The sequence below is a fragment of the Muntiacus reevesi genome, chromosome 3 (assembly GCF_963930625.1).
Source record: "Muntiacus reevesi chromosome 3, mMunRee1.1, whole genome shotgun sequence".
Lineage (NCBI taxonomy): Eukaryota > Metazoa > Chordata > Mammalia > Artiodactyla > Cervidae > Muntiacus > Muntiacus reevesi.
Window position 1 is genome coordinate 163,374,569 of NC_089251.1, and position 23,872 is coordinate 163,398,440.

Genomic DNA, 23,872 nt, shown 5'->3' on the forward strand with positions numbered 1-23,872 from the left:
TATATTCAAAGCTATGGTTTTTCCAGTAGTCATGTATGGATGTGAGAGTTGGACCATAAAGGAGGCTGAGGGCCAAAGAATTCACATTTTCGAATTGTGAAGCTGAGGAAGACTCTTAAGAGTCCCTTGGACAGCAAGGAGATCAAACAAGTCAATCCTAAAGGAAATCAACCCTGAATATTCATTAGAAGGATTGACGCTGAAGCTGGAGCTCCAATAATTTGGCCACCTGATGTGAAGAGTTGACTCACTTGAAAAGACCCTGATGCTGGCAAAGATTGAAGGCAGAAAGAGAAGGGTGTAACAGAGGATGAGATGGTTGGATGGCATCATCAACTCAATGGACATGAGTTTGAGCAAACTCCAGGAGATGGTGAAGGATAGGGAAGTCTGGCGTGCTGCAGTCCACGGGGACGCAAAGAGTTGGACACGAATGAGCGACTAAAAAACAACAATTGAACCAAAATGGCCAGGACTTGATTAATAAGTGACAGCATCTCTAGTTTTTGCCCTGGCTTCCAATTTAGGATTCACCATAGAAAACAAGAGGCTTCCCTTGTGGCTCAACTGATAAAGAATCCACCTGCAATGTGGGAAACCTGGGTTTGATCCCTGGGTTGGGAAGATCCCCTGGAGAAGGGAAAGGCTACCCACTCCAGTATTCTAGCCTGGAGAACTGCATGGACCATAGTCCATGGGGTTGCAAAGAGTCAGACATGACTGAGTGACTTTCACTTCTAGAGAAAACAAAATATGCACCCGTAACCAGTCACAGGGATGCTCTGCTTCTGGTCAGCTGCCTCCAGCTTCCCCACACCCCCAGCTTCCATCAGGACACACCTGGAGCCATGCCTTTCTCCACTAAGAAGCCCCCCAGCACTCCTCTGCCTACCCTGGAGTCTCTGCCAGAATGCAAGTGATGGTGTCTGAGTCTGTTGCTACCGAAGCTCTGAATAGAGAGCCTTTGCTTGTCCTCACCTGGGCTTCTCAGAGGGTGCACTGGTAAAGAATCTGCCTGCCGATGCAGGAGATGTGGGTTTGATCCCTGGGTTGGCAAGATTCCCTGAAAGAGGAAATGGCAACTCTCTCCAGCATTCTTGCCTGGGAAATCCCGTGGACCGAGAAGCCTGGCAGGCTACAGTCCATGGGGTTGCAAAGATTTGAACAGGACTGAGTGACTGAGCAAACACACACACTTGTCCTCAATTGCATCATTTTTGTTCATTTCCACACTTGCTTATTTTAGCTTTTACACAAATGAATTTTTTCCCTCTAAAACTGAATTATTTCACCCTCTAAAATTAATATGAAGAAAATATGTAAATTTTTAAATTTAATTCATGGTTATAGACAATATTCTTCACACTGCATTCTTTTCTTGCTTACATGAATTTGGCTTGTAGGTCCACCAACTTACTCTTAGTCCTGTGAACCATGACCTGCCTGTTAGGAATTTAGTGTCTGTTGAAGATTGATGCCCAGATCCCAAAAAAATCATTACAAAGTAATTGATTTTTTAAGATACATGCATTTCAATCCACTTCGGTTATTATCCTTTTTGGTGCCCAAATTGTCCTGTTTTAGGCCAATATGGGAGCGGCTTCGGGGGCCTCTTTGCCCTTTCAGCATAACCAGCACTCTGTATTTTCTGACCTGGCAGGATGTCCCAGCGCCTCATCTGAATTTACTCCCCCTGATCTGGAATCAGTGGTTTTTCTCCCAAGGAGACGGCCCTCCCTTTTATCTGCTGCACCCCGGTCCTGAGCCGATGTCCCAGAAAAGTTAAGATGTCCCGGCCCTTTCTCTTTAACCAGAACTCTTTGAACCTCAGGCATGACACTTTCAGCAGCTTTGCTGTGAACTACAAGCTCTGTTTCTGACACCGTTTTGTTTTAATTGGCTTGGGATTAATTGATATTAGCATGATTTATTCCCTCTGAGCCTGGCACACACATCTGTGTAGAAATCCCTGCCTAAGAATCAGATGAAGAGGATTAAAAGGCAGCCTTGCCCTCAGTGATCTGGATAAACAGTCTGAAGAAATAATAACTTGGTGGGGTGAGGAAGAAATTGATCACTAACCCAACCCTTAAGAAAAAAAAACAAACAAAAACTGAGAATGGAAATGAAAATCTTAAAGATTCCTCTCTTCTCTTTCTCCAGGGGCACCCAGGTGACAATTAAGGGTATCCCTTCCAGTCAGACCAGATTCACACTCTCTTTGAAGAGAGCAGTCCATTGTTAGCTGACTCACTCCGGGAGTTTAATTAAGTGCCCTCGAAAGTTCGATCGTATCTGGACATTAGCAAGGCGTGTGTTTTGGCAAACAATACCGCGTGAAGGCCAAGCTGCCTGATCACTCCGTGATCAGGCCTGTCTGAGCCTCAGGTTCAGTCTGACACAGAAGCCAAAGGCCAAAACTGATCTCTCTGCACTATTTACTTAATAAATAATACAGCTTTGAACACAAGTGGTGTCCATGCCAAAGACTGTCTATGAGATTAACTGTCAGTGTGTTTTAAAAATTACTTTTCCTTACAGCTCTTTAAAGGAAGCCCAAGAAGTCAGGCAGGTGTCTTGTAGTTTAACACTCAAGGTCCAGGCTTTGTGTATGCCCCAGAGCTGCACCCACCCCCAACCTGATCCTTGGTGTGGAAGCTGAATTGAGAGGGAAGAGAAGGTGCCGTAGGCAGGAGGGACCCCCGAAACCTCAGTCACCTCCTTGTTCCTGCCCCTCCTAAGAAGGCACCCTGATCTGATGGCCAGTCTGAGCCCACCTTCCTGGATTGAAGGGAATAAGCACAGGGCATCATTTTGTGGGGGAAAAAGACACAATAAAGATAAACAAAACCAGAGATTTCCTCAATGCAGGAAGCCCAAAGAGAGCACCCGTCAGCCCTCCCTTGGCAGGAGGGTTGACAGAGGAGTTGCCCGCCTGCGGGGGTCAGGCCACCCCCTCTTGAGCAGGCAGCACCCAGCTCTCCAGCACCCAGGGACCCCACCCAGACTGGTGTGCCAGGCCCCGGACTCTGCAAGTTAAGGGAAGAGAGAAACCAGAGCTGACGTTAGGGCCGTTCCTGGCAGTGAGGAGACTAGACCCCCTGCTACCAGGGATCGGGGATGTTTACTCCGGAGAAGAGAATATTCTGAGGTCAAAGAGAGCCCTCTTCCAAACAGGAAGTTCTGCGTAAGAAAGCTTTAACCTAACCTATCTGACCCCAAAGGAAAGAACAGTGTCCAAGCATGTGGAAGGTTCTGGAAGATAGTTCCTGATGCTGGATGAGGGAGATCTTTCCAGCAGTTGCTAACGCCCAACCGCGTGGTAGGCTCACCTGTACCTGAGGGGAACCAGGCAGGCAAACATTTCTGAGGAAGGACAAACATTTCTGAGGAACTGACATGTCAGACGGCGCTGTTCCGGTGTCCTCAGATCCTTCTTTTCAGAGGGTCTGAAAGGGAAAGTGTTAGTCACTCAGTCGTGTCCGACTCTTTGTGACCCCATAGACTGTAGCCTGCCAGGCTCCTCTGTCTATGGGATTCTCCAGGCAAGAATATGGGGAGTGGGTATCCATTCCCTTCTCCAGGGGATCTTCCAGATCCAGGGATCGAACCCGGGTCTCCTGAATTGCAGATGGACTCTGTATCGGCTGAGCCACCGGGGAAGCCCTCTGGGTCAGGGTTGGCCTCCTACTGCTGTGGCCCAGTTCTCAGGTGGGCAGCTGGGCAGTGAAGAGGTGCAGGGCGCGTGCAGGACGGGTGGGGACAGCGGGGGAGGGGAAGGGAGGGGTGAAGCATGTCTTGTGGGTGAGGCTGATGGCAGAGGCCACAGCGCCAGGGGGTCCCGAGGGGTCCTGCTCATGAGCTCTCTGACTCAGGCATAGTCACCAGCCTACAAGTTGGGAACCAGCCCAGAGACACGGGTGCTCGAGGGCAAGGATGGGCCTGGTCTGGAAGCGTGGACTCCCCTTCCGGGTCCTGCCTGGTCTGGTGCCATCATTACACCTGTGACCCGCCTGGAGAACACACAGCCCTCATCACCCCGAGACGACCTGCTTCCAATATTCCTGGTCTTGGGTGGGCTCCAACATACCTAGGGGGCACCCTAGGTGCCCTAGAGGCCACACCTAGAGGCCACATCGCGCTTTTTGTCTCTATCAGGGGTCTACTGCCTACACGCTGGCTTGTCCCTGGGTAGGACTCACACTTCCAAGTGCCCACCGATGCTCTGGTGGGGAGGGCTCAGAAGTCAGCCTGGGCGCACCTGGCCTTCCTGGGCGCTATCAGAACACAGCATCTGGGGACAGTGTTTATTTACATTATGAAGGAACCTGATAAAAGATCGAGAAATACTTCCGACTCAACACAATCATCCGATTATACGGATTAAGTGATCGTTCAGCGTGGGATCGTATTAGCCTTGTGCCCCACTCCTGGGTGTGTAGACACCCCCACAAAGGAATCGATGGGTGCCCAAGAGACTCAGGCGTTAAGTGGGGGTTTCCCCATCGCCCTGTTCCCTCCCTCATGTGTGTCTCCTGCCCAGGGCCCGTGTGGCTTTGCTGTAGGGTCTGTCACCCAGAGGACGGGTTTTACGGTGGCCGTGCCGTGGGCTTTGCCCCTGTTCCAGTCCTTCAGTGGAAAAGTGTCAAATGACCGAGCTGTAAGTGACCTGAGGCCTTGCCTTCTCCTTATCTGGTCACTTACTGTAAGTAATTCACAGCGAGTTTCAACATCTTTTCTCCGTGGCAAACGGCGTTCTTCTGGCCTTTCACCTGGTGTCCTGTGGCTCATGGCGTGAAGATCTGGTTTCTTGAAGTGGACTGTGTCAAACAGTCAAATCCCGGGTGCAGGGGTTTCTAAGAGGCAGTCAGGACCACCTCTGGGTCTCTGGGAGTGGAGTCGAGTTTTAGGACCTTGGTCACTTTTGAATTCACCCATTCTCATGTCACTGGGCTTCCCTGCTGGCTCAGCTGATAAAGAATCCACCTGCAATTCGGGAGACCTGGGTTCGATCCCTGGGCTGGAAAGATCCCCTGGAGAAGGGAAAGGCTACCCAGTCCAGTATTCTGGCCTGGAGAATTCCATGGACTGTATAGTCCATGGGGTCACAAAGGGTCGAATACGACTGAGTGACTTTCACTTCACTTCACTTCACTTTATGTCACTTCCAACCAATGACAAAAGGCAAAGGAGATGTGGGGACATCCTTGCCTTGGGTCTGACTCTTCCTTAATTGACTGGTTGACACTTAGGAAGTCTATAAACTGCTCTGACCCTCGTGTATTCTTCTGTAAATCAGGCACACTCATATCCACCCTGTGGAAATGATCTCTTTATTACAGGAAAGACTCGGCTCCCCAGAGGCTGCCTGGAGCACAGAACATGCTCAGCACACCCGAGTGTCCTTCTTTCCTCCCTTCCTCCCCATCTCTGCCATCTGCCGGTCCTCCTCTGGTTTCCGCCATTGGCAGCTGGGGTGAGAGATGAGGCTGGATGTGGAGGAGTAAGACCAAAGCCCCAGCTGGCCCTGCTGGACTCCTGGGAGGAACCACAGGCCTCTCCAGTCTCCCTGAGTCACTCTCGGCAAAGCACAAACCTCGATTGTAGGCTGGAGGGGTCCCCTCGGGGAAGTGGAGGGGACTTCTGGTAGTTCTGGAGGCGAGAACCAGGCCAGTAGGTAGAGAACATGTGGACAGGCATAGTGAAGATGGATCTGCCCGTCAATAGCGAGTGTCGGGCAGTGAAGGTGGCAGCCTCCAAGGTCCCCTGGCTGTGCATTGAGGATCCTGTCGAGAGACCCACAAGTTTAACAGTGGTGAGACGAGGTGACCGCTGGACCCTGCTAGTTGTTCTCAGCCGGGGAACCACATCCAGGGTGCTCAGTACCTTTGTTCAGAGGACAAGGTCACACGGCAGAACTGCAGACAGCAACTCTTAAAGCAGTGCTTCATTTTGCGGAGTTCTGGGATTATTTAAGAGACAATGTGATTTGGGGCTAGCGGAAGACTGATCAAATATATGTAACACTGAAAAGAGAAAGGAGATGTCCATTGCGGTCATGATAAAGCTCCAAGTTACTCCCAGGAATCTAGAGAGCAGGCCTATGTTGGGGCTTTGCATGGTACTGGGTTGGGACCACTGGTATTTCTGGCTTGTTGCTTCTCCAGCACTTGGTCTGGGCCCATGTCACTCTCTGGGCCCAGACGTGCCCACCGGGTCTGCCTTCTCTCCAGTGTACATCGTCTCCTGGTGACTGTTTCATATAAATTGTCCAGGGGTTTTTGTTGTGCTCAGTGGGAAGGAAAAGGCCTTCCACTGCAATTTCATGGAAATGGAAGTTCAAGCCATGTTTTTCTTGCTCAATATCACCTTATCTTTTTGCTGGTTGGCATTCTTTTTCTGCCCTTTATGTTATTTGTGGTTTTTTCATCTTTATTTGAAAAATCTCTCCGCCTCTGGAGCTCTCCTGAGCAAAGAACTGGATCCCGTCTCCAGATTCAGGCAACTGGCTGCAGCCTCGTCTCCCTGGAAATCCTTCCTGTCATCTATTATCCAAGATGGATGCAGGACGAGCCATGCATCTCGCAGGGCTGGTGTTTTCAGGTCATGACAGTTTATTCTCTCGGAAGCTGAGACCCCTGCTCACCACTGTCCGCTCTTGGCCTTGGCCAGTTTGGGTACAGCCAGCAATTCAACTCAAGTCTCATTTCTTCTGTTCTCTTTTCTCCTTTGAATGGGCTTCCCTGGTGGCTCAGTGGTGAAGAATCCACCTGCCAATGCCGGAGACGCGGGTTCCATCCCTGGGTCAGGAAAATCCCCTGGAGGGGGAAATGGCAACTCACTCCAGTACCCTTGCCTGGAAAAGTCTATGGACAGAGGAGGCCGGCAGGCTACAGTCCACGGGGTCGCAAAAGAGCCAGACAAGATTGAGCGACCGAGCACATCAAATAGTCAATGGGTAGAAATGCATGGATGAGCTTCGTGCTAAAACTTTGTGCCAGAAATACTCCACCGGTCCTTGGTTCTATAGAGTCTGAATCCGCTCACTCAAACAGGGGTCAGTGGTGGCAGGAGCCCCACCCCTAGCCTGTCACCATCAAGCAGAGCCCCTCCAGGCGCCCAACAGGACCCAGAGGAGGTAGACAGGGATCCCACAGGCACCCGGGTTCTTGCTTCGTTTAAAAAAAAAAAAAAGATGCTTGCAGCTGCTTTGGGGAGAAGGATGTCTATGAGTCACTACTTTTAGACACATGCTGTTCTAGCCACAGGAAGACAGACCCTAATAGAAAAAGAAGGAGAAAGCAAACTAGATTAGATTTCTGATGTTCTAATAGGCAGATATATCAAGAAACGAGCTTCCAAAAGAGGCAGCTGCCCACCTCCGTGAGGATCCTTCCACCCTCACTTCCCTTGCCCTTGGATGCAGCCAATGCCATCCTAAAGAGTACCCCCCCACACACACACACACCAATCACAGGCAGAAATAACAAATAAGACAAAAAGACAGCAGAACAAGACCACCCCTGCCTGCGGCTCCACTTGACCTACATGTGGAGAGGACATATTATTCTTTCCTCAGGATCAGGTCAAGCAGTTGCAGGGTTCAAAGGCAAGAATGCCAAATTGTTCTTCTTGAAAGAGCAGAACGGGGAAATCCGGGAAAATAACACAGGCAGCCCCAGCAGGTGCCAAGTCAAAGGCTGCGGTTGGGAGCGGGAGTCCAGCGATCGAGTTCGCGAACCCCCCAAATCCAGACAAGAACTCTGGCTGGAGACTATGATTCACACCGCACACAGAGCAGCCAGCGAGCACGGCCAAAATCCAGTTCGTTTCCCTGCAACACCTTGGCGAAAAGGTCGGCTGTGTGGGTGAGATATGAATCTATTAATTTCCTGGACGCTCGGTTTACTAAGAGAAAGATTAACAGGGCTGTGATACGTGAAAGCTCTCGGATTTCTCCCCGCGGGGGACATAGGAAGGCTCGTTTGTGGGGCCGGGTGAGGGAGCGACCCACACGCACGGGAGGGATGCGATGCTAAACACAGCATCTCGCCCTGGGACTCTTCAGGGGAGCAGCAGGGCTCAGCGGCCAGGGAAGCGCCTGGCTGGGAGTTGGTCCCACCAGCAGAGGTCTGGACCAGAGGCTGGTCCCCTTTCTAAAGTACACTCACCCTTTGACTTTTGGTCGGGGTTTTGCTGAGCTGGCTGCAGCCTCGTTCCACAACGACAGAGCAGCGCAGGAAAAGAACATCGGGATCTCTCTGCGGGAATCATGCCGACGGTGGACGACATCCTAGAGCACATCGGGGAATTCAACTTTTTCCAGAAACAAACGTTTTTCCTCCTCTGTCTGATCTCGGTCGCCTTCACCCCCATCTACGTGGGCATCGTCTTCCTGGGCTTCACCCCGGACCACCGCTGCCGGAGCCCCGGGGTGGCGGAGCTGAGCCGGCGATGTGGCTGGAGCCTGGCGGAGGAGCTCAACTACTCGGTGCCGGGCCCGGGGCCCGAGGGTCAGTGCCTCCGCTACGCGGTGGACTGGAACCAGAGCGCCCTCGGCTGCCTGGACCCGCTGGCCGGCCTGGCCGCCAACGGCAGCCCCCTGCCCCTGGGCCCCTGCGACCAGGGCTGGGTGTACGACACGCCCGGCTCCTCCATCGTGACCGAGGTAGGTGACCGTGGGACTTAGAAGAGATGGAGAAAACAAACAGTGCCGCTTTCTTTAAGGAAGAAACCGGGAACGCCCAGACGTGGAGGCAAGGATCTCATAAAATCCTCCTTTCCAACCAAAACATACAGCCTCTTACTTGTCTAGAGTGTGAGTTAGTTTAAACTTCATATTATGACCATAATGATTCTAGTGTATGCGAGTCTCAGTACAAGAAATAAGCAAAACCATATCAGAATTCCTGGAAATAATGCCAGGAAAGGGGAAATTTCCAAGCCTCAGGCTGAATTTCTGGAACCTGTACCCTCCATCTGCTGTCATACAAACAGACAGACATCTGACAGCTCACAGAACTCACCTGATTGGTGCCTTACTGTGATACAATGCACTTTTCTCTCCATGGTTGACTTTCTTCTCTTTAGTTTGCCCAAAGTATATATGTCAAACCATTTGGGGTTGGAGCTTTTGCTATGGTACCATTAGTTCATTAAAAACCACACTGGACATTCCTACACTTGTTCTTACCTGGTGGCTCAAAGGGTAAAGAATCTTCCTGCAGTGCTGGAGACCCGGGTTCCATCCCTGGTTTGGGAAGATCCCCTGGAGAAGGAAATGGCAACCCACTCCAGTATTCTTACCTAGAGAATTCCGTGGACAGAGGAGACTGGTAGGCTACAAAAAGTCTCATAAAGTTGGACATAACTGAGCAACACCCACTAACACACACACTGTTGACATAAATCTGACTGTGAGGCCTCTTTTTCATAAAAAGGAAAAAAAAATGGAGGCTTGCTGTTTAAAAAAATTTTTATTGGAGTAGAGCCAATTTGCAATATTGTGTTAGTTTCAAGTATTCAGCAAAGTAAATCACTTATTTATATACATACGTTCACTCTTTAGATTCTTTTCCCACACAGACTATTACACAATATTGAATAGAGTTCCCTGTGCTCTATAGGAGGTCCCTATTAGTTATCTATTTTATATACAAAAGTGAGACTTGATTTTATTGGAGGCAAAGCAAAACAGGAGGACAAGATTATTCTCCAAAGAAAGCCAGGTGCTTGGCTTAACTTAAAAAGGACCACTTAGACGATGTGAAGATACTCTGTCTGAACAGACATTGAGGTAGAAGAGACTTTTCTAAGGATCTAAAGTGGTCTGACAGTTACATGAAATGTGAAGGATTGAAGATTTAACACCATACAATTTTAAGAGGCCTTACAACTTGGCTCACCTCACTCATTCATACAGAGATGAGGAAACTGAGGCCCAGGGCAGAGGAAAATTTAACTCCAGACACAGAGCAAGAAGGCCTTCCCAGGTGGCTCAGTGGTAAAGACTCTGCCTCCCAATGCAGGAGACACAGGGGATATGGGTTCAATCCCTGGGTCAGGAAGATCCACTGGAGGAGGGCATGGCAACCCACTCCAGTATTCTTGCCTGGGAAATCCCACGGACAGAAGAGCCTGGCAGGCTACAGTCCATGGGGTCGCAAAGAGCTGGACACGACTGAGCCTCTGAGCTCACCACGCACGCACAGAGAAAGTTCGTTTTAAGCCCTAGAAACCGGATCTCCCAAACTGCAGGCCAGCACCTGCGACTCCTACAACACTGCCTCTTGTTCCAAATGAGAGCAAAGGCCACAGCCATGAGCAAGATGCTAATCCCCCTAATTTAAAGAGACACCCAACCGCCCAACTTCCTTGAGGCAGCACTTACTTGTATTGTGTCCACACACCTATTTGCCTCTGTGCATTAAAATTAGAAAGAGGAATGGTTCGTGCATAAGTAATGACCTAATTTCAGCTGATTTAGCCAAAATAGAGTTTAGCCTGATGACATACCACCAGGTAGGATGCTAAACAGGCTGCGGGTCAGATCTTCAGATTGTGTAAAGAAAACACAAGCAAGAAAAGAATTGGGTTATTGTCACTCAGCCACCCCGTGCAATTCAAGGAGCGCCTCCCGCGTTCCCTGGGCTTCGTTCTGTCTAACAGGACTTTTGTTTTCTTTCCCTCCCAACTCGGGACCCCTGTGGCCCCTCGCAGTTTAACCTAGTGTGTGCCGACTCCTGGATGCTGGACCTGTTTCAGTCGGCGGTGAATGTAGGATTTTTTATCGGTTCTATGAGTATCGGCTACATAGCAGACAGGTAGGTGTGCCATAGAAGTGGTGGAATGGAAACCGTCGGAGGAGAGCACCCACCCCTGCTTGAATGCCCTCCTGCCCCACAGCACACCGGCCAAACTTCCCTGGGTGGTCACGACAGTCTTAGATGTCTTCTGCCGCTCCGATAGCATGACCGCTGTCTGTATTTTCTCATTCTCGGGGCTCATTGAGGGATGTTTCAGCATGGGGTGGCAGTGTTTCCTTGTGGGCTGTCCAGAAGCTGAGGGTGAGGCGGGAGAGATGACAGGTGAAAGATGACTGGATCCCTTTCGTAATCCTGATTCTTCCTCTGGCTTCCTGCCATCCCCTGGTCATCCACCTTCGGGGCCTCTTCCCCCTTCCTTCTCAAGGCCCAGAGCCAGGTAGAATCTTGCTATTGCTCTTACCTGAGTGCAAGGGGGTGCAGGATTCCTGAATCGGGGCCCCCAGAGCCAGATGTAATTGTTGAGTTGGCCAAAAAGTTCCTTCGTGCTTTCCCTTATGATCTTACAGAAAACTTTGAATGAATCTTTTGGTTTACCCAATGTATGTGTGGAAGGTGCGATATAACGGTGAAAGAGAAGCAGGGCCTTCACACTGACAGAGGTAAATATTCGATTCCATAATGTCACATCCCGAGAGATAAATGAAGGGAGACTTCTCCAGGTGGGTCGCGTGGCCGATGGTCCTCTCACCTGGGTCTGAATCTTCAGGAGCTTGTTTTCAGTGGCTTGTACCAATCCGGCTCTTCCTAGGTCTCTTATTTATCCAGCGTTTTGTAATCCCACATTCACTGTGCTGAAAGTTCCTCATAATGTGCATCTTTACTCATTGATCTAGTTGATCAGTGATCAATTAGCATTATTAGGAGTCCCCCCAAAGGGAAAGGGAAAGAAGAGCTTCCCTGGTGGCTCAGGTGATAGAGAATCTACCTGCAATGTAGGAGACCCAGGGTCGATCCCTGGGTCAGGAAGATCCCCTGGAGAAGGGCATGGCAACCCACTCCAGTATTCTTGCCTGGAGAATCCCATGGACAGAGGAGCCTGGTGGGCTACAGTCTGTGGGGTTGCAAAGAGTCGGACATTCCTGAGCAACCAACAAAGGGAAAGGAACAGAAAAACTGGCTCTATACTTGATAAGCACCTTAGCTAATTTGGCCATCAGAGCTATAATATCAACTGTTTACTGGGTGTGTTTTGTATGCTAGGCAGTGGGTGCAACATTTTAAGCAGTATCATCCTCTTAAAATGGAGAAGGAAGTGGCACCCCACTCCAGTGTTCTTGCCTGGAGAATCCCAGGGACGGGGGAGCCTGGTGGGCTGCCCTCTATGGGGTCTCACCGAGTCAGACACAGCTGAAGTGACTCAGCAGCAGCAGCATCCTCTTAAATTGTTAGTCACCTAGTGAGATTGTGCTGCATAACTGAGCAATAAATACGTAGTCTCATAATTTATTATGAACTACACATGTTTAATTCTCAAATAAATGGTAAATATGCTTGCTGCCTTCTCCAGCTCTATCTTTGGTACAGATCAACCCAAACCTGTGAGCTTAATATAAAACGTAGGTAGAACATTTTGTCTGATGATGCTGCGTTGTCTGTCTGGTTTAAAACCGGCAAATGCATTGAAGATGAATAAGACTGGCTGTATCAGTCACACCTCAGGGTCCTCTGAACTTTCACGGCCAGGACTCCCTGTGGCAGCAAGAGGGAGGGGAGTGACAGAGGGGGCAGTAGGTCTGAGGCAGCCCCGGGCCTCATGCCTCTTCTGTGACTGCCTGTGCAGCCTCTTTGAGAGGCTCTTCTTGGGACTCTGTGTGGCGAAGAGGCTGGTGAGATGCAAGGGGAGGGCATTTGCTTTCACTAGTGTTGCCACTGAACTGAGGGTGGTGGTTTGGAGATGACCCTTTAAGAAGGAAGAAGCACCCAGAGTCCAGAGTCCACCCTGCTACAGCGTGTGGCTGTCTGGGGCCCTGGCCCCTGGCTCCCTGTCCACCCCCGGCTTTACTGGAAAGAGTGGACTCTAACACTCAACTTGCCAGCACGGAAGTGAGCAAATAGGTGACTGAGCTTCACAGATGGTTAAATAAATGAGTTAATTATTCCCATTTCACTCAGAGAGTAGGAGACGGCTTATAATTCTCTCCTGACAGTGCATTCCTGATTTATAATCCCCGGGCAATTATCCACCTTCTTAGATGACCTCATCATTTTGTTCCCTTTGTTGAAATCTCCTATGTGAAGCTAATTAGTCATCATTCTTCCCCCATGAGCTGTGCGCATCCCTCTGTTTCTTTTTCTTAAGCTGTCTGAAGTCTGGTTGGTTATTACCCCTTTCTCTTCTGCTGTGTGTGCAGGTAAGTGTATGGAGTGAGATGACCGCCAGAGGGGTCCAAGGAGGATGCTTTATCTTTTGCACACTCAACACCTGTTTCTGAACAACTGTCAGGTTTTATACAATCGTGCAAGAATCTCATGGGAACCCATTTGATGCTACAGATTAAACAAAGTAGATTGTTATAAGGAATTTTAAAAAGATGACCTAACAGCTGAAGGGGTGAAGAATCTTTTAAGAGCTGAAGTGTCTTTTAGAAGAAAGCCAGGAACACCAAGTCAGACTTTCTGAGGGTCAGCTTTGCAAACAAGTGGGAGAGAGGGAGGATATATGCAAGAGAATTTGGAAATAAGCCTTTTGTAAGATGTCTCATTTGTTTCATCACTCAAACCTCCTAAGGAATGACTGTGAGAATCCCTGACACAAAAAAGTAATCATCAGCAATTCCAGGTTTTTTACTCCAATGATCAGTAACTTAGTGTCAGGCTTGTAAATGTTTTATTGTATTTCTTTATTTTTGACCATGGGTCTTAGTCCCCTGACCAGGGATCAAACCCATGCTTCTTGCTTTGGAAGGCAGAGTCTTAACCATTAGATTATCAGAGAAGTCCCATCAGGCTTGTGAATGTTTAACAATTGACTCTCTGAAGGAGAAAGCCCCAATTTGTAGGGTTTTCTGGCCTCCATGCTGTCAAAGTTCCCACGGTGGTCCATTTCAAGCTACCAAAGTGAGGTCATGGAACACAGAGTTGGAGAAATATGCACCATCCGATGGCATTTCCACCATACAAATATAACAAAAAGATGTAAAAGACCTCATGAGCATAGGTAAATACTGAAACAGTAAAATAATTAGAGATGTTTTGCATATTTATTACACCAGTTTTTAACATAATTTACTTTAGAGGAAGTGTATACTTTCATTTTTCATAATGGTGCACTTAACACTCAGCTCACAAATTTTCTGAAAGTCTATCAGTCAGTTCTCGAGAGTCAGCACCTTGCTGTTCAGATTTCCTAATGGAACCAGATCCGAACAGAATCAAAGTCCTGGTGGGTTGCAGTCACGCTTACCCAACTCTGTGGGATCTTCCAAAATAAGCTGTCCCCTACCTGCTATGTGCCAGTCATTGTACTGGATGTCATGGTGTGTTATCTCTCACTTAGGATCCTAACAGCCTTGAAGAGGAGAGTTATTATCCACAGTTTGCATAGGAGGAGACTGAGGCTCAGTGAAATGAACGCAGCGCTTCCCAAATGTTAACATGCATGTCAACCACCTGGGGGGTTTGTTAGAATTACGATTCTGATCCAGTGGGTCTGGAGTGGGCCTGAGTATCTGCCTTTCAAATCACCCTCTGGTGATACTCATATCCCCAGGCCACAGTCGGAGTGGCAAGTAGCTAAAGGATTTAGGAAGCCAGCGGTACTGGAGTCCACCCACTCTCTTTGATTTTCTCTCTTTCTTTCATTTAACCACTTAAGTGGTTCTGTTGTAGGAGGGCAGGAAGGTGGGGATGTCTCAAACCAGTCTCCCGAACCTCCAGAATTTCTTCCAGCCCTGCTTACTATTTTAATCGACTTGTGTCCGTCTGTGAAATTGTCTCCTAGTGAACTGCATTCGTAGGTTCCAGTTTCTGAAGGTTCCCATGCTCTGAGTTTCAAAGGGTGAATGCCCCCTCTCATCAGCCATGGAATTTTGTCACCTAGGGGAGCACGACTGTGGTGCTTTGTGGTCACCTGAGTCAACTTTGGAAGCTGAAGAAATCTCATTTGAACACGTGCTTATAAACTCTTTGAGGATAAGTGAAGGGGGCTGGGTAGGAGAACGTGGAAAGAAAGGCTAAAACGTTGTGTTGAGTTGTGACTTTGGAAGACTGTGGATAAAAGGCTAAGAGGGTATACGTTTACAGTGGGGAAATAGCTGACTGAGAATTCAGAAATGATGTCGTCAACACAGTTTTGAGAAGTTTAGCAATTTATATTAATTCCCAATGATACTGCTTGATCTTTAAGTTTCAGATTTAAGGCATTAATAATACCCATAAGACAGCTCACAGGATAAGGTTCAGAATATTATCTACAGCCCTTGAGAAAGAACTAAAGGTCTTGACTATGCTTAATGATGACATTATTATTATTTAGTCTCTTTTGACTGCTTTTCTTTGTTTCCGCGTTTCGCACTTCTCTGGTTAAACTCATTCTTTGACTAAAGCTTTCTGTAGACAGAAGGCAGGCCGAGAACATGGTGGTGTAAGGTGGGGCCAAGAAGCTTGCGGTCCGGTTCTGTTTCCTTAAAGACAAGGTTAAGCTCAGGTTCCCACATTTTCCTGTACTGAGACACTCCCAGGTCCTTAAACCAAAAAAACCCGAGTCCCCATAATAAAATGTACACAAGTGGTCCTGCTAGGGCCCTCCACGACAAAGGCCTAAGGGACGGGAACACATGAGGTGAGGCCACAAACAACCGTTTCCATGGAGACACGCAAATACCAAGAAGCCCAAAGGCAGTGTTGAAAATGCATAGGGAAATTCACTGAACACTGAGTTTTGTTTTTTCTAAAGCGAAAGCTCCCGGGTGGGCAGTTGAGTCTGCTTGTGGAGAGGCCCAGCTCACCCGATGATGGAAGGCTTAGATAGGCCCTTGGAGCATTTAGGACCAGCGGGGGGCGGGGAGGGGGGCCTCGAAGAATCTCCCATCCCTGTGTGGGGCTGAGAGATTCTGCAGCCCAGAAAGGCAGACCCGAAGTCAGGGATTCTCTTGGAGGGAGTCAATCTGTACCTCTTGAATGTCCATCCTTCAGAGTTGACCCCCACTGTAGTTAGAGTTCCATAGCATGTGTGAATTTTCTACAACCTTCGTGAATCTAACCTGATGCCATTCCCTCTCTTCGTTTTCCCTTCACAGGTTTGGCCGTAAGCCCTGCCTCTTGATTACAATCCTCATAAACGCTTCGTCTGGAGTGCTCATGGCCATTGCCCCAAACTACACCTCGATGCTAATTTTTCGCTTGATCCAAGGACTGGTCAGCAAGGCAGGCTGGTTAATAGGCTACATCCTGAGTAAGAACACTTGTGAATGCAGCTGTGGGAGCAAAGGTTGGCTGGCAAAATACAGTCAGTCTGGTGGGGGAAGTTACACAGAAAAGGGGACTCAGCTTCAAGACAACGTTGAAAGATTTTTCTTTCTGTATCAAAGGAATTTCTAAGATCTTCTCAGTACACTCATTCTACATTCCTCCTAGAAAGAAAACAATGAAATAGGAATGAGAGTAAATAGTGTGCCATCCAAATTCTTATATAACGCTTTAGGAATTTTTGTTTTCCGTACCCTAGGGTGTTCCATAGAGAGAAAATCCAGCCTACCAGGCTCTTCTGATTGTTATTTTGTCACTAACTTGTGTCCGACTCTTTGCAACCCCATGGGCTGCAGCACACCAGGCTCCCCTGTCCTTCACTGTCTCCCAGAGTTTGCTCAAACTCATGTTCATTGAGTCGGTGATGCCAACCACCCATCTCATCCTCTGTCGTCCCCTTCTCCTCTTGTCCTCAATCTTCCCCAGCATCAGGGTCTTTACCACCAAGTTGGCTCTTCAAATCAGGTGGCCCAAGAATTGGAGCTTTTGCTTCGGTCCTTCTGATGGATATTCAGAGTTGATTTCCTTTAGGATTGACTGGTTTGAACCCCATGAAATTTAGTACTAGGCTCTACAGAGAGAACATTCAATGAGAAACATGCTAGATTTATAAGAGACTTTATTAGTTTGAGTGCATCCACTCTAGCAAACCACAGTTATCCTCAAAAAACATGCAAGGAAACTGAGGCTACAAGTACTGTGATCAATCTCGGGTCCTCAGCAAGCCACGTGTAGGACCAGGAATATCATTTACATCCTACTCATTAGGAGCCAGGCCTATGCTTAAGCTCCATGGATTATAGGAGAATATTTGCATTATAGCAGCAGAGCATCTTTAAAGTAATATTTAGAAGAATTACCACACTCTTAGATCTTGGGACTTCACTTCATCATTGCTTTTCTTTCGGGTGCATTCAAGTAGCATCCACACACAGGGAAATGGGCTCTGAAATTTAAATAATAATAATAAATCCCTCATTTCCCACAAGAGAACTAGAATATCTGTGCTTAAAAATTGGCCCAGTAAAGGGGCCAATAAATCCAGGGCATTCTATGAGATGAAGAGGAAATGGCGCCTAATACTTTTAGGTGCCGGTCATGGCAGTCACCTGATCTATGTGATGACAACAAAGAGATTACTGCATGCGGTTACTTGATGAGAAACTTGGTTTCTGAAAGCACGACATAGAAATACGTAGCATTTGAATTCAAATTTCAGCTTCCTCTCAGTAATTTCTCCGCCAATCCCCCCAGTGTCTTCATGGTTCACTTGCCATGCGCCCTTTTTCTACTTTTCTGCTTGCTAACCCAAGACCTCATCCATGACCCCAACCACTTTGAAAGACAGCTGTTTCTATTTATTAAGTATGTACACAATTTCATCTCTCTTTGTAAGTACTTTTGGATAGTTCACAGTACTTCATAGAAATAATTTCAGAGAACATTTCTATTTGGTTTACAAATAGTTGAAATCTTTAACACGATAACCAAACATTTAAAGCAAAACTCTGTGGTTCGTGGAATGTCTGGCATGTCAATTCTAGAATGTCTGTGATATAAAAATGACTATTTCCAAAAAAAAAAAATGACTATTTCCCAAGTCCATGTACCATGGACTTCATACATCTGTCATGGTGTATAGCATGGGATAAAAATAATTATACCATGTGCAGTGTTATGCCTTTAAACCAGCTTTTGGAGAATAAAAAACCTGATTCATAGTGTTTTCCAATTTCTAAGTTGTGAATACTCACACCATGACTGATTTTAAGATACCAATGGGTTAAAAATCAGCTTGTGAAATTCCTAAAAATTTAAAAATTAGTTTTTGCCAGCCAGTACTAGCTCACTTCAGTCAACCTGGAAACTCACCCCTTAGGTTTTCAAGCCATTTGCACACATTAACAGCATGGCCAAGAAAATGTTTAACTCATGTAAGAGGACATGAGCTATTATACTGAGCTATTCATTTACGTGAAAATCATCTATGCTCTAAATTCAATGCTCACTCCATGTAATGTGGGATTATGAGATTTTACATTGACACAACAGCAATAATCATAACAGAATAGGTCCCAAAGGACATTTAAAAATTTTCTAAGAGCTGTATAGAAAATTCTAGAGCTTGGACCACATTTTCAAGGTTGGCATCCTAGTTGTCCTATCGTTGGATCGCCAGCTTACTCTTGTACTGACTGGTGCTAACCCTTTGGGTTCTCTCTGCAGTTACAGAATTCGTCGGGCTGAACTACCGGAGGACAGTGGGGATTTTCTACCAAGTGGCCTTCACGGTTGGACTCCTTATGCTTGCTGGGGTGGCCTATGTGCTTCCACACTGGAGGTGGCTTCAGTTCACCGTGACTCTGCCCAACTTCTGCTTCTTGCTCTATTACTGGTAAGTCCAAGTGGGACAAAAAGGAAATAAACTGAAACATTTGGCTAAAAAGGCTGTCTTCCCCAGTGCACACCATCCTTCCAGCCTGAGATGTCCTTCACTCTTCTATTTCTTGGGAATGCCAGGTCCCTGTTTCAGGGCTGAAAATGACAAGTTTCCACCTGTCTCCCCCTCTGGAAATCAAATGTTCTTTCACTTTGAACCAAGAGCTTTATGACTTGGATCTCACATTTTCACATTATTTATGCGATTTTAAAAATTAGCTTGTAGTGGCTGTAATACCCTTCGAAGAGACTGACAACATTACTGTTCTTACTCTACCTCTCCTTAGAAGAGACTCCAAGATAGAGGTGAAGGGTGATGCTGTTATCACCACTTTTGAAGCAGACATCCCCAATCAATCACAATAGTTTTTAATCCCAGATTAGGCCAATGTGGCACCCCAGTCAGACCACACCAATCAATCAGAGTTACCAGAGCAAGTGAAATGTCAGTCATTCCTGCCCAAGGGAAACATGGAAATAGAAGAAACTCTCAAAAACTCCTAATATGAGGTTACCTGAAAGAAGTCAAGAAGGGTGCTGGATTATCAACCAAATCTCCTTTGCAAAAACCCACTTATTTAGTTCCTGGACACAGCTACCTGTTCTTCATATAGGTGACTTTTCTAAAGATTTAACATCCAAACCCTTCCCAGGAAGCCTGTTTCTCCTCCAAAAGACAGTAAAATTCTGAGGATGATTCTTAGCTGCTTCCCTATATCTTTTCTACTCCCTTTTTATCTCTGAATCCACGCCCCCCCCCCTTTTTTTTCTGTTCTCATTAGGAACTCATTATTTATTGCCTGAATTTCTGGACAGATTCATAACTGGTCTCTTTGGCATCAGCTTTCCCATCCTCTAGTCCACACTTCACATTGCATTGGAAAAATCCAGGTCTAGCTCATTACTCTTTGGCTTAAATATTTTTCAATAGTCTTATTCTCCTCAGAATAAAGACCTAATGCTTTAGCATGACAGGAAAGGCCCACCTACTATCCAAGTTCTGTCCATCTCTGAAGCACTTCTTGCCACTTTTACTCAATGGAGTCAAATTTAGTTTTCTTACAATTCCACAAGCCCCACAATAGAACTGCATTTTCAAAAGATCACTCAAGATGAAGATTAGAAAACAGGTGTTTGGGCTGTTTTGTTTTCTTCAGATAAATATTCAGAATTGGGATTTCTGGATAATACAGTAGTTCTATTTCTAATTTTTTTAAAGGAATCTCCATACCATTCTCCACGGTGGCTGTACCAATGTGCATCCCCACCAACAGTTCATCAGGATTCCCTTTTCTCCATATCCTCGCTAGTACTTGCTGTTTCTTGTCTTTTTGATAACAGTCACTCTGACAGGTTGAGATGATATCTCAACTGTGGTTTTGATTTGCTTTTCCCTGGTGATTAGTGATGTTGAGCATCTTTTCATGTCCTTAGTGGCCATCTGTATATCTTCTTTGGAAAAATGTCTATTCCAATGCTCTGTTCATTTTTATTTATTTTTAAAATTAAAAGAAGATTTGGCTGTGCCGCATCGTTGAGGCTGTGAGTGGGCTTTCCCTAGTTGCAGCGAGTGGAAGCTACTCTCTAGTTGTCATACACGGGCTTCTCATCACAGTGGTGGCTTCTCTTGTTGCAGAGCGTGGGCTCTAGAGCGCAGCTTCAGTCGTTATGGTGCATGGGCTTACTTGCTCCACGGCATCTGGAATCTTCCCAGACCAGGGATCAAACCTGCATCTCCTGCATTGGCAGGTGGATTCTTAACCCCTGGGGCCATCAGGGAAGTCCCACTATGCTCATTTTTAAATCAAATTGCTTGGATTTTTGCTATCAGATTGAATGGGCTCTTGATATATTTTGGATATCAACCCCTTATTCAATATATAGCTAGCAAGTATTCTCTCCCATTCAGTAGGCTGTCTGTTCATTTTGTTGATGGTTTCCTTTAGTGTGCGATCTCCACACACTTTTACTTCCTCTGTAGATACAACCAAACCTCGCTATGTAAGGTCCCTCCCAGAAATTGGCTTGTGACCACTGAACGGGTGGGGGGCCAAGTAGGATGTCCCCCTCTACTTAACAGCACTGATGATACTTTTTCTGTACCCCAGGTGTGTGCCCGAGTCTCCTCGATGGCTGATCTCCCAGAACAAAAGTGCTAAAGCCATGAAGATCATTAAGCATATTGCCAAGAAAAATGGAAAACCCTTGCCTGGATCTCTTCAGGTGAGCCAGTGGCTGAGGTAGCAAAGCAGGAAACTGTGAAAAGGAGGAAAAACCATGAGCTGTCTCCATGGGGAGCCGCAGAAGGTGCCCACCTGCCATACACAGCAGGATATTTCTGTTGTACTAAGATTTGTGGTTCCCAGTAGAAAATTTTAAGCAGATGGAAAACATCAAAGGAAGCCAAAAGTCATTTGAAAATCAAAGGAGGAGCTTCTGTCTCGTTCATCTCTTGACTGTGGTGGCCCTCAGCCCCAGGACGGAGCGAAGAATCTTCAAGCACAAATAATTTCTTAGAATTTTTAAAATTTTAGATACAACAATTATCCCCAAATATTTTAAGCACCCCCCTGCCTTCTCGAATAGAACAAATCAGTGTCCATTTTCCATGCACTTAGCGTTTTGCCTTTAGTAGACCTCATCACCTTTAATTTAAAGCTTTTCACCTGATAGGACCTGGTAAAGAGAAAATCAAGCTTACTAGGAATTTATATTGACATAATAGCAAGTCATTTCTGATGAGGCTCTAAGATGGGTGACCTGTACAAATTTGACCTGACAAATCAGGTCAAATCTGAGATTGACCTGACATTCACAGTGAGGAACTCAGAGGCCTTTTTTCTTCACTTCCTCTCTGGGTGGTTAGAGTACCTATTTTTTTTCCTCCATGAACTGGCATAGAACTGATTCTTAGAATTCAGATCCTCTTGGAAACTGGCCAAGGGATAAAGCACACATGGGTCACTGTCTCCCCCACGTCAGAGTTCACCTGAGGACGCTAAGTCCGGTCATTGCTGCTTCCCTGGAGGCCTCTTCCAACACCAACTTGTCCAGTCCAGCATTGACTGTGTCCTTCTAGAGTGGGCTTCTCAATTCTGCATACAGGGTCACCGGGGGAACCTGTGAACATGCATTTCTCTCTGGCTGGGCTGGGGCCAGAGATTTTTCATTCTTTATTATTTTAATATTTTATTTTATTTATTTATTTGGCTTCACCAGGTCTTAGTTGAGACATGCAGGATCTTCGCTCTTCATTGGAGCATATGAGATTTGGCATGCAGAACCTGGTTCCCTGACCGGGGATTGAACCCAGGCCCCCTGCACTGAAGTCTTAGCCACTGGACCACCAGAGAAGTCCCCAGAGACCTGTCATTCTAACAAGCCCCAGGTGATGCCAATGCTAGTCTGAGTGCCAAGGTCCCAGAGCAGTCTCCTATGGGGCTGCACTCGGGTCTGGGTGTGCAGAGAGAGTGTATCAATGCCCTCAGCCCTTAGGGTCACTGGAGGACCTCAGTTTTACCCCACCACACTTTACCAATAGCATCCCTTAATATATATGCATGAGTTACCTTGCTTCTCTGTAACCCAGTTTCCCCTTTTGTGAAATGCAGTGAAAAACATAGAATCTAACTTGTAGGGTGGTTATATTGACTGGACAAGTTAATGTGTATGAAGGGCTTAGCTAGCTCTGAGCACATGAAAAGCATTCAGTAAGTCTAAGGTATTATGTTTCCTGGGTGACCCTGCGACACCACCATGAAATATATAAAACTGTTGCTACTGTTTCTATTCTCAGAGCCTCAGACCCGAGGAGGAAGTTGGCGAGAAGTTGAATCCTTCATTTCTTGACTTGGTCAGAACCCCTCAGATAAGGAAACACACTTTGATCTTGATGTACAACTGGTAAGGGTTATTTTCCACTTTAAAACCTCTCCAAATTCTTTTAATCTCCATCATCCACATAGAGGGAGGGACCAAGAGTGTCTTCAAAACATAGCTTAGGTCCAGTCAGCATCAATGGTGGATTGCAAGTGGGCTCATTTATAGTATGTTGTCTAGAAATCATTTTTGTCAGGCAGATGTTGAAATCAGCTTATAGACCCAACACATAGACCACACATTCTCAACCTTGGCTTTACCTTAAGAATCACCTGGGAGTTTATAAAATACCAAGGCCAGACTCCTCTCCCACAAAGACATGGATTTAATTGTCAAGGCAAGGAACCAGGAACCAGTACGTTTAAAATTTTCCAAGTGATTCTAATGCCAAACTGAGACTATTGGTATAGATTTTTTTTTTAATTGAAGTATAGTTGATTTACAACATGTAGTTTCAGATATACAGCACAATGATTGAGTCATATATGTACATATATGTATATATGCTTCAAATTCTCTTGGAGAAGTTGTAGAAGTGTTAGTCGCTCAGTTGTGTCTGACTCTTTGTGATCCCACGGACCGCAGCCCGCCAGGCTCCTCTGTCCATGGAATTCTCCAGGCAAAAATACTGAAGTGGGCCACCATTCCCTTCTCCAGGGGATCTTCCTGACCCAGGGGTTGAACCTGAGGCTCCTGCACTGGCAGATTCTTTACCATCTGAGTCACCAGGGAAACCCTTACAGGTTGTGACTACATATTGACAGAGTCCCCTGTGCTATGCAGTAGGTCCTTGTTGCATAGATTAATTGATATGAGTGTAGATCTCTCCTGCAAGACCTTTTCTTTTCCACCTGGAGAAAATGTAAATAAATAAACTTATCAAACAAGACTACCCAACAGGGATAACCACTGACTCCACATTCAGTAGCAAGTCTGACCATCCTCACTGCCTGCAGGCTCGTGGGCTCCGCACCAGTGCAGCACGCTTTCCCTTCACTGAGCGGCGTTGCTGGGATGATACAAAGCAGCCAAATTGTGTTTCACAGTCACTGACAGAGGGGACGTCCCTGGTGGTCCATGGTCCCACTGCAGGGAGCACAGGATCGATCCCTGGTCGGGGAACTAAGATCCTGAATGTCCCGCATGCCACACGGGACAGCTAGAAAATAAAAGAATATCCACATTCACTGACAAAAGCAAAGCTCACCAGGAGTTAATTTAGCAACCTTCACAATATTGCATGCAAAATGCATCGGGGCCAT

General features: G+C 46.8%; 1 protein-coding gene across 3 annotated transcripts in view; it reads left to right on the top strand.

The window, feature by feature from the left end:
* The first annotated feature begins 7,781 nt into the window (after positions 1 to 7,781).
* SLC22A2 (solute carrier family 22 member 2) overlaps positions 7,782 to 23,872 on the top strand; it is a 33,089-nt gene continuing 16,998 nt past the window's right edge. Inside the window, exons 1-6 of one of the 3 annotated variants that reach the window (XM_065931018.1) lie at positions 7,782 to 8,668; positions 10,720 to 10,823; positions 16,064 to 16,254; positions 18,519 to 18,687; positions 20,840 to 20,954; positions 22,528 to 22,634. In XM_065931018.1, the coding sequence (XP_065787090.1) occupies positions 8,273 to 8,668; positions 10,720 to 10,823; positions 16,064 to 16,254; positions 18,519 to 18,687; positions 20,840 to 20,954; positions 22,528 to 22,634 (1,082 nt within the window). In that variant the 5' untranslated portion in view covers positions 7,782 to 8,272. The remainder of the gene's footprint in view (positions 8,669 to 10,719; positions 10,824 to 16,063; positions 16,255 to 18,518; positions 18,688 to 20,839; positions 20,955 to 22,527; positions 22,635 to 23,872) is intronic. The other 2 variants (XM_065931016.1, XM_065931017.1) reach the window with 2 other exon arrangements.